The following is a 10975-nucleotide window of genomic DNA, read 5'->3' as shown; positions in this document are numbered from 1 at the left end:
CAGTGGGGCCTTCTGTATCTATATGTATCTTGATGAATCCCCTGATATCGTCAAGTATACAGTAGGTCACTTTCTCCTGTAGCAACATTTCCTAGACTTGCTCTATAGGAAAAGTGCAATGAGATAAGTTCTGTTATGAATTGACGCTATATAAATAAAACTGAACTGAACTGAATAAAGATCCTTGATCCATATTTCAGTTAGCTTTGTATTATGATTATTCTTTGTATTATCTGTAACAGCTGCTAAAATACAATTAACCTCAAGGTCCATTGCCAGTTATTTCCAGCTCTCTGGCTTAGTGGTAGAGTGGGTTGTCCACCAGTCGACGACTGAAAAGGCGCTTCACAGTCTATAAGTACAGTCCATTTCCAGAGCTTTTAACCACATCTCACAGTCTTCATCATCAGCAGATAGATTTTGCTTAGTTGTTAGACAGATGGTTCACTTATCATCATACAAAGCTCTGGAAAAAGCTAGTAAGTTGACCTTGAGTTAAGATTTTTTTTGACCACTTCATTTTTCACATCTCTTCACAATTTCTGTATCCATACTGATCATTGATAATTCTGTTCCAACCCATAGAAATATTATCTGGATGTGTATGAATATATTATCCAACTGAATGAAAGTTCTATCTAAACTATGTGTTCACTCAGACGACACCATGTGCTCCTGCTGTTCTCTGTGAAGGCCCCCCCTCCTCATTGAGCTGTTGGTGTGCTTGTGGAGAAATCCGATGCCACCATTTCATTCAGAGGGCTTTTCTGCTGCCGGCCGGCCGGACGGCTGCATTTGTCACCACTGCTTTTCATGTCACCACTCACCACCTGCTCCCCACATTCCTCTACATTCTCTCAAAGGCTTCAGTCCCTCCTCCCCTCCCTCCTGCTCTTCCTCATCTTTCTCCTCTCCTCCTCCACCTCCTTCTCGCTTCCTTTCCTTCCTCCTCTGATTATTATTCCTCTAACTCCGTACCCTTTCTCCTCCTCCTCCTCCTCTCCACTGCTCCAATTGATTCATTACTTTTCTCTTTCTTTGGATTCTTCATTTGATAATTGCACACTGTCTTTGCCTTTGATTTTTATTTTGACTTTGAGAGGGTACAAGTCATACTAAAACACTCATCTGAATGCAGCCTCTCTCATTTGGCCCCTGTCACCCCTCCACCCCCTCCTCCCCCCTGCCTCCCTCTTTCTCTTTTCTGTTTGCCCTCAGAAGCTGCCGACCAGAAGACAGCGTTCACCTGCTGCCTGACACTGCATAAACCAGCTGCTACTGTAACCCCCCCCCACAAAACACACACACACACACAGGCCTGTTGGGTCATTGTCAGTGTGAGTTTGGACATGGAATAGAAAGCAGGCTGGCTGACAAAGGCTGAAAAAGTCCCTTTGGTCCTCCCGGGTGCCTCCTGATGCTATTGTTGTTGAGTGTGTGTGGAGCGAGCAGCAGCATGTAAACACTCTGTACATACCCTGTTCGCAGCAGAGGTTGGTGACCTGGTTTTATCCGGAGACGGGGACAGGTCTGCTGGCCTGTATGCAGTTCAGCCGAAGTCAGAGCAGCACATGGCCTGCTAGCAAATCACAGCTGTAGCTGTTCTCTTTGTTCCGTCTCACAGAAGTTGGGACAATTCCAGTTTATCACAACTTGGATCCTATTTCTGAACATACTTTCTTTATGACAATCTGGGGCCCCGTGCTGTACGTCCAAAACAAACTAGGCATACATCATAACCAGCCAATCGATCCCAGGAGCCATACAACAACACATCCTGCATGCCATGAAAAAATAATAAACACTGCTGTAACATTTTAAAACTATTCATGCATGTAGTCCAAATGGGTTATTTTTTTAATTTAGCTAGTTAGTGATTTGTCGACTGTGTTAATGTTTTCACCACCACATTAATGCTCTTTAAATTACACTCTCGTCTTACCACAAGTTGCATCTAAATGCAGCTATAAAACAGTTTAGAACAGTATAGATAAATAGAAACACCCCTAGAATCAACAGCATCCCATCTTAATATTTGGCTTCAGCTGCCTAAACTTATCAACTCAATCATGATGTTGCCACATACAAATGTTGTGGGAACTGAGAACCGCTGGCAGAAAAGGTTTTGCAGAAATGTACAATGCATTACAGCATTATATGTCTTACAAAATAAGCTTTCTAATGCAGACTTTTTGCAAATGAACATAATTCTTAAGAGCTATGGTTGCCTTAAATGTGTATTTGTTGGGTGCATCCTCTATACCCTCTTCTCCTGACCAGGGTAGCAGGGCTGGGACTTCTGATTGCCCCACATTGCACAACACTGTATGGCGACAGTTTCCAGTTACCGCTCAGGTTTTTACAGGTGACCTGCTTGCTGCACGTTCATTAAATACAGTATACATGCTGGGACAATGGGGGACGTGTGTTCTGTTTAGGCCCCGCCCTGTTATACTTCATGCATGCATATTTACTCTGACACATCTTTAAAGTGTTCAGCTACTTCAGAAGCCACATACTCTTTAATCAACTCATTATTTCTGATGGTGGCCACCACCATTTTTTCACTGCATTACCATGTAACCAATCACACCTATAACTGAGAATTGTGCAGTGAGTGAGTTACCTATATTCAACAAGTTCAAACTCTCTACATGCTTTTTTTATAGTGGTAAAATGAATGGTAAGCAATAACTGCCCACAATGTGTTTAGCACAGTGCGGACCAGAGATGAGGTGACTCCAGTAGGGCGAATGTTTGAACAGTATTCATTCGTGTCTGAAAGTAATATTTTCACCCAACCAACCTGCACACCAGCCATCTCTTAATAAAATCTAAATGACTGCCGTAAGGTATTGTTGTTATCGCTGAACAAAGCTCACTGTAGTCACTGAGTGACAGCACCGCCCTCTAGTGGCTAGCTGCTTCTATAGTTTGCCGAATATCCAAGGACAGCCCCTGTCTTCTTCTGTCTTTAAGTGAGCACTCCAAGACAAATTCCAGTCAACCATGTTGATATGGCATAGTACTGAATCTGGAACCAGCATGTCTCTAAACCAGCTGTAACACAAACTGAACATTGTAACCTTCATGAAGGAGGCTTTACTACAGGACTGTTGGATTAGACTGACTTAGTGTTAGCTAGGTGTTCCACTGGATTTATACTGTTGTGGGTTTAATCAGTAACAATGCATCCTATTTTCTAAGCTCTTCAAATGTTTTGTGTGTTAAAGCTGGAGTGCGGGACTTTTACATTGAAGCCCTTGCCGAAGCCTATCACCGCATCACTAATGATGATTTACACAACCAGCATTGATTGGTTTGGTTTTGATCCGGTTTGATCCGGCTCTGGAGCGACCGCAGCGATGCAGTGGCCTGCAGCCGCTGGGAGGAAAACCTAAGAAGAGTCCAAGAAAAGTGTCTGATCCTGCAGATAAAACAGGAAAGCTGTTGATGGTGAGGACAAACATGGATAACCGTTGGTGTAGCTTTAGCTTTTCCTGGTTGGAGAGCGCTGAGAGACGGAATGAGGGCAGACACAGATGTCCCGTTACTGCTATTATTACTATTAGTATCAGTTATTCCATTTACTGAAATAATGGATTATTGTCTTGGAACTGTGGACACGTCTCTGTATTTCTGTAACTATTTTTGAACACGAGCCTGGAGCTCACTGTAGGCGTACATCCTCAGCACGCAGTGAGTGTTTGTGTAGTTACTCTCACTGCCTGCAGGGGGAGATAGCTGGCAGCAAATGTGCTTAGTTACTTTCCACCAGCAGGAGCACTTCAGTTCTTGAGTCACTGTAGTTAAGTAAAACCTCCCAAAGAATACAGACACTTCAGACACCACAGAGCAAATCACGTCCCAAGATTTTATTTTGGTATCGTTTGCTGTTGTCGTGTCTTTGTTCTGTCAAGTCACTTTGGAAACAAAACTCACAGTCTATTTATTACTTTCTTGATTTTCAATTCAGTTGCACACTGAAGCACTGCAACAAAGCCACTCTTACGACAGTCAAGAAAAATAACTTTCTTTCTCCTTATGCCAGTTTCTGGAGTCTTACTGGAGCCCAGTTCCAGACTGCAAATTCAGCAGTGAAGAGTGACTGCAGTCATGTCCTCAGATTTCTCCCGTTTAACGAGGGCCATGGACTTTCAGAGAAGACTGTCAAACTGAAGCGGTGACTGCTTCACACTCCAAACCCTCCAGTGAGTCCACTGCAGGCCAATCACTTGCTGGCTGATAGGAGCTCAGCTTTCCTCTCTTCTGTCCAGGACGCAGAGCTCCTGCTGCTGCTGCTCCTCCTGCTGCTGCTGCTCCTCCTGCTGCTGCTGCTCCTCCTGCTGCTGCTGCTGCTGCTGCTGCTGCTGCTGCTGCTCCTCCTCCTGCTGCTCCTCCTGCTGCCCTGCTGCTGCTGCTCCTCCTGCTGCTGCTGCCCTGCTGCTGCTGCTCCTCCTGCTGCTGCTGCTCCTCCTCCTGCTGCTCCTCCTGCTGCTCCTCCTCCTGCTGCTCCTCCTGCTGCTGCTGCTCCTCCTGCTGCTGCTGCTCCTGCTGCTCCTCCTCCTGCTGCTCCTCCTGCTGCTCCTCCTCAGGAGATTCAGAAAGAAGTCCCTTCAGAAGTCTTGATGTAATCCTTGAAGTCAGTGGGGACACTCAGCATAGAGCACACCTGGACAATACCAGACAGAGATTAGCTGGCATGCAATAACTGCTGCATCAGTGCTTCATCTACAGTATTGAGTGTAGGTCACGTATTATTTGGCAGCACTCGGAGCCCAACACACAATCACTGTAGCGAGAGGCGTTACGCGGCATGTGTAGACCGCAGACTGATGAAAATACAGAGCATCCCTGCTCTGCCAGGAGAGAGAGACGACTGAACAACGTGACAAACCTTTAGTTTAGACGTCAAATCTGTCTTAAAAGTCGCTAAATTGGCAACACTGCGGACAACCCGAAAACGCAATGCATAAAAACTAGTAATAGAAGAAAGGACTACAGGAAAATGAAATGGTAAGGGTATGATATCCAACGTTTTAGGTGTTTGTTTGTTTTAAACTCCTCTGTCACTGCATTGCTTCAAATGTGTTCATGCTTCCTATAAAAACCATCAGAATGACAGACAGGAAGTGATTTGCTGTCCACTGAAAAGACATAAAGACATAGATACCTGTTACACAATATGACATTCATTTTAAGATATTGTATCAGGGCTGATGTAAACTGCTAGCTGTTTGTTTGCACTGCTCATTACGCTGTTCAGTGGAGCGTTCCAGTGAACAGAGGACCTGCAGCAGGCGGGTCTGGCACGGTGCGGCTCGACTGGGACCGACCGGGATCTTTTTTGGTTTTCCACGGGCAGAAGTACCTGGGACTTTTTTTGGCATCACCTCGGTCGAGGTTCCCAGCGAGCTGAGCCGATACTAAAAGGTGGAGTTGAAACACTGCAGCCCACGGACTGGTCAGAGAGAATCGTCACTTGCAGGACATGGGACATCCTGCACAAACCCGCCAAGCTACCATCAGTAGTGGCCGCAGTTTTTTTATTCACTCGACCCAGATTTTTTAAAAATGGCAGCCCGCAAAATCACTCTGTGGTCAATGGACGGGGCGCAGACGGCCCTCTGATTGGTTGCCAATTAAAGGATCCAGCGAGTGTGTTGCGTTGAAGATGATGCCACGGCAGTTTCACACGCCGTCACTATGACAATCAGCTAACAGTCCCACCTACATTGAGGGGGAACTATCGGCAGCGGAAAATGAAATTCAGAAAAGCACCTGGTACCAAAAGCGTTTTGAGCCGTGCCGTGCCGTGGAAATGAGGCTGAACACCTCGATCAGCCCCGATCCTGCAGACCGAACTGGCAGATCCTTCGCTATCACCAATTTCAAGTAAATGGAGTACCTGTCTGAACTTGGCACGAAGTTTCTCCATGTCCTCCTGTAGCTCAGCAGACTGCGGATCATCATGAGGGGAGTTCTGGATCAAAGCCAGGACAGCCTCCAGCGCTTTCACACGCTTCCTGACAGCGCACACACACACACACACACACACACACACACAAAAATGATCCAACAGGACACTCGCTGTGGGTTTGAAGTAAATCTCAGGACTTTCCACAAACAAATCACTTCTCTGATCAGTAAATGCTCTTTGAACAGTGTTTCTCTGAAAGGGAACCGTCTCTTTAGTGCAGCTGGACACAAAAAGGGCCCAATGTTTCAAACAAGCTGGATAAAACTGCAGGGCTGCCACTAACGACTATTTTACTGACTAATCGAAACAATTCATTTTCCTCCTCCTCCAAAAAAAAAAAAATAAAAATCTAATTGACCCTTTAATTTGAGTTCATTTTAGTTCGACAAACTGTATGTCACTGGTTTACATATTAAAGTGCAAAACTGTAGGTTTAAACTGGCAACTCCAGCATGATAAAATAAACGCACATGCCGGCAGTCATCGGAAACTAAGCCCAGATTCTCACCTCAACATGCTCTCAAACACTGTTTCAGAGGAATTTCTAAGGTTTCATATTAAACAGCTACAAGGACAGAAGATATTAATATCTCCTTCCTGATGAACAGACAACACTACGGTTTCAGAAACGCAATGGGACCGCTCACACGGCTCCGCGCTCAGTAAGCCAGCTCACGGACCGGACTACGATGCTCCCCAGCTGTGTCCTCGCCTGGTTTATTTCGCGTGCCCAGCGGCGACGTCCGTGTCTGGCGGACAGTGTGTGTGCTGAACAACAGCGACACCACGAAGCGTCCTTTGGTTTGTGTTCATTTGAGAGAGAGAGACAGCTGTGAGTAAGGAGAGGGAGCGCCGGTAGGAGAAATAAAACGTTATTTTCTGATTGCTTCACAGCGGTTACGTTCTAAAGCACAAATGAACACGCCCGCACCGCTGCCAGGACGCGGCAAATACTTAGTGATATTGAAGAAATATAATGAAAATTTGATTGATTGTTGATGATTCAACACACGTCTGGATTTTTCTGTTATTCAAAGTTGGATTAAAATGTGTCTGTAACAAGTCCTTAAGCCCAAACCTGCAAAAGCACTGGCCTGTTCACAATTAGCCGGGTCATGAAGAGCTTTTAGGGCGAACCACAAACAGGAAGGCTTTCTTAACCTAACCCAACACAACTAAATAACAGAACCAACACTCACAGAAAGACATGAACTCAATTAAAACTTTGACTGTTAAAGGACTGATGGAGACACTAAATAATAATAATAAAATAATAACTCATTAAACTATGACATTATAATGGGGTTTTGTCATCAACAGTAAAATGAATGGTTTGCACTAGCATCATAAGCACAGACAACACAACATCACTCTGAAAAAAATAACAGCGCTAGCAATAATGCAGGGACACGAATCTGTTGCCCCAGTGCATGCTGGGAGGCTTCCCAACACATCTACCTCATGTACGTGCAATTATATGATCAGCACTCATATCAGCCAATCATATGAGAGCTGATCACAGTTTCAACTGTCTACTCATGTTGCCTTTACTTCAAAATAAGAGCACACGTTTATTCAAGATAACGTAGTCCAGGATGGACAAATCAGTCCTTTATCTGTGTTCCAAGAACCCCGTGGCTGGATGGGAATGAACAGGATCATGTTAGCCTGGGTTAGCCTAATTAAGCCATGTTTGAAGAACAGGGGTCTGGTCACTGCCCACTGCTTTTAGTTATTTAAACTGAAGCATGATTAAAATCATGCAGGTTATAAAATGAAGTCCCCCGGCAGAGTGCTGACGTGGAAACTGGAGGAAGATAATGACCTTGTTTGAGGAGACCGTACCTTGATTTGACATCTGTATTATGTTGGAGGAGACATTTCCATGTGATGGCAAACCCATAATAGAAGGAAATCTGCAGGAGGGCAGGAGACAGTAAACACACCTGAGAGGCTGAAGGGACTCAAAGCAACACAGTTCAATGTCTTCAGAAATGAAATAACGTGAGGCTAGCAGGCTGCTAAACCCTGGAGACATAGTGAGCCGCGCTGGTTCATACAGAGAGTTTAACTTGAGCAGCACATGGACACATGCTGGGCAGTTTGGTGTGATGCTAGAGAAAGGCAGGCTGGACATGGCCCCACAGCCAGCCAGCCAGGGTGGACATGGCCCCACAGCCAGCCAGCCAGGGTGGACATGGCCCCACAGCCAGCCAGCCAGGGTGGACATGGCCCCACAGCCAGCCAGCCAGCCAGCCAGGACATGGCCCACAGCCAGCCAGCCAGGGTGGACCAGCCAGCCAGCCAGCCAGGGTGGACATGGTCCCACAGCCAGCCAGCCAGGGTGGACATGGCCCCACAGCCAGCCAGCCAGCCAGCCAGGGTGGACATGGTCCCACAGCCAGCCAGCCAGGGTGGACATGGCCTCACAGCCAGCCAGCCAGGGTGGACATGGTCCTACAGCCAGCCAGCCAGGGTGGACATGGCCCCACAGCCAGCCAGCCAGCCAGCCAGCCAGGGTCACGGCGCTGACTCACCTCAGAGGACAGCTTGGCCCCGTGAGAGGCTCCATGTCTGCGGCCATCCTGCAGTCCTCGGCGGGTCCCTTTCTCAAATCCCTCCCGGTAGCCCTCCCGTCGGAACCTGAAACACAGTGCCACCCCCCTCAGTGCTTCTTATCGTTGGAGCCTGCTTGGCGAGAGCAATACAAGCTTCCTGCGGTTTGTCGTTGGCGCCTCGTCGGACACAGGCTTGGCTCGCTTCTATGCAACATTTAGCTAGTTAACACGGCTTCCGACGTAAAGAGCATGGCAGTGGAATCACTTGTTATCCCAATTATTCAGCACTCACCTTTCATCCGCCATGAGAATACTGTCAAAGAGATCTTCATTTCCACACCCGCCAGCCATCTCCTACCCCCCCCCCTTACAAGCTTCTTCAGCGAGTCGGTCTCACAAAGTTCGGACAGCCGATGAGGCTGGCTGCTAACGCTGGGGCTGCTGCTAACGCTGGGGCTGCTGCTAACGCTGGGGCTGCTGCTAACGCTGGCTGCTAACGTTGGCTGCTGCTAACGCTGGGGCTGCTGCTAACGCTGGGGCTGCTGCTAACGCTGGCTGCGGGGTTTCCATCGGTTCCCCCCGCAGGCCCTGCTGCCTCATCATCAGGGCAGTGCTGCCCCCTAGGAGTCCGGAGGTGAACAGTCACCGTTTCTGCATATACAAGTGGGTGCACCTTCCAGTCCGTGGTGGAAAATACTGACACAATAACTCAGTTAAACTTGAACACAATAATATAAATAAAACCTAGCGTCCCGAGTGTTTCTAAGTTAACAGTGCTTAATCCTCCAGTATCGTTTAAAATATTCCGCTCATCATCAAAGCTAGGACAAACTAATGTGTAATGATATTTGTCACCTCTATTTCCTGTCAAACAAAGTATGCGGTCTAGGATCCGACCTGGGTCCATGGAAAACCCCTGTGAGTCTACCACACTGTAGTGCCATATAAAGGGCAGACATACCAGAAACCTAAAGTAACTTTCCATTCATTCAGCTTCATACAGTTTGTCCCAGTCACACAGAATCTCATATCGTCATGGCGCCAGACAATGTGTGCGTGTCACTCTGGAACATGAACGAGGTCGACATCTTATCGTTACATCCAGACATCAAGTAGGCCTCTCAGGTCAACTATCAGGAGAGCAACATCACCCACAAAAACACCTGTCTGGCTCCTCATGGCCTCTCTCCCTGCCGTACCTCTGACCTCTTAGTGCCGTGTGCCCCGGGCTGAGGTCTTTGGTCTGAAAACTAAGGGGGACAGAGTGTTTGCAGTCAGGGCCCGGGGCCCCGACATCAGGTCGGCTGACCTCTTTTAAGTTCCTTCTTAAAACGTCCTTTTATCGGAGAGCCTTTTCTGATTTTACTTGAGTTTTAATTTTCTTTAAACTCTAAGTCTTAAAATGTTTCTTGTTTTTATCTGTTTTCTTTATCATTATTATTATTGTTGTTGTTGTTGTTGTTGTTGTTATTATCATCATTATTATTAATATATTGCCCTATCTGTGTCATCTAAGCATACATCAAATCATTTCAAAGCAATTTTAAAAGGGTGATACACTGATTAAACTCCATTCTAACCATTATGAAACACAGTCTATTAAGCACTACGCATTAATAACTCCGGGTGAAAGAGACATAAAACCAAATGGGATCAAAACACCAAATAATATAGAAAATAAAATGAAATTAAAGTGATGAGTATAGCGAGTCCTCTTATATCCAAGCTGTGGCCTGGCGCTTTAAACCATCACACCCGCAGGAACATATTTACACAGAAATTCAAAAAATCAGTCCTGTCTGCAGCAGAAATCATCCTAACTCTTTATCTGTAGAGGGGTTCGTTACAGTGATTATTCCTCTCAGCATAGCACAACAAGTTTTAAAACCTGAAAACAGTAACTCAGATCGCATTAAGGATACTTAAAAGTCCATTAGTGCAGATCTTATAATGGAGATTTATTACATACATTACATTACGGTGACCTTCATTCAACTCAATCAAAACAGAAAAGGAATCAACTCTTCTGATCAATGTAAATGAATCAAACTTGGACTACAATGTGAAATAGGCAGCAGGCTTATTGTGATTACCAATTAGGTCATGTGACCTTGTTCCCTAGGGATTTTCTATCGATCAAACCTCCTCTTTAGATTTCTTTCATCAGACTACTGTCTGATGGTGAACAGCTCACCTTTATTGGCAGAATCTGAATAATTGTGCCTTGCGAGATGAGAGGGTTTGATTCTGATCAGGGGACACATCAAGAGTTTCTGGGTTTAGGACTGGCTTAGCCATAACGTTTGTAGTCTTTTTAACACTTTCTTTAATAACAGCGGATCCTCGGGCACATATCATCATTTGGACTATTATTACTGCCACAAACACATGTATCAATGGACGACTACAAAGTTACATTCATTTTGGTGATTCTAGA

The 10975-nt window shown here is 45.9% G+C and overlaps 1 protein-coding gene across 1 annotated transcript; it reads right to left on the bottom strand.

The window, feature by feature from the left end:
• Positions 1-4468: 4468 nt before the first annotated feature.
• lto1 (LTO1 maturation factor of ABCE1) lies at positions 4469-9182 on the bottom strand. Its single transcript, XM_044196836.1, has 5 exons — positions 8831-9182; positions 8518-8623; positions 7826-7896; positions 5909-6026; positions 4469-4672 (listed from the first exon to the last, which is right to left on the bottom strand). Exons 1-5 carry the CDS (start codon positions 8887-8889, stop codon positions 4601-4603), a joined length of 426 nt encoding a protein of 141 aa, XP_044052771.1. The 5' UTR covers positions 8890-9182; the 3' UTR covers positions 4469-4600.
• Between the last annotated feature and the right edge of the window lie 1793 nt (positions 9183-10975).

This window comes from Siniperca chuatsi, linkage group LG1 (assembly GCF_020085105.1).
Source record: "Siniperca chuatsi isolate FFG_IHB_CAS linkage group LG1, ASM2008510v1, whole genome shotgun sequence".
NCBI lineage: Eukaryota > Metazoa > Chordata > Actinopteri > Centrarchiformes > Sinipercidae > Siniperca > Siniperca chuatsi.
Note: the sequence above shows the minus strand (reverse complement) of the source record. Positions and strands in the feature narration are given on the sequence as shown.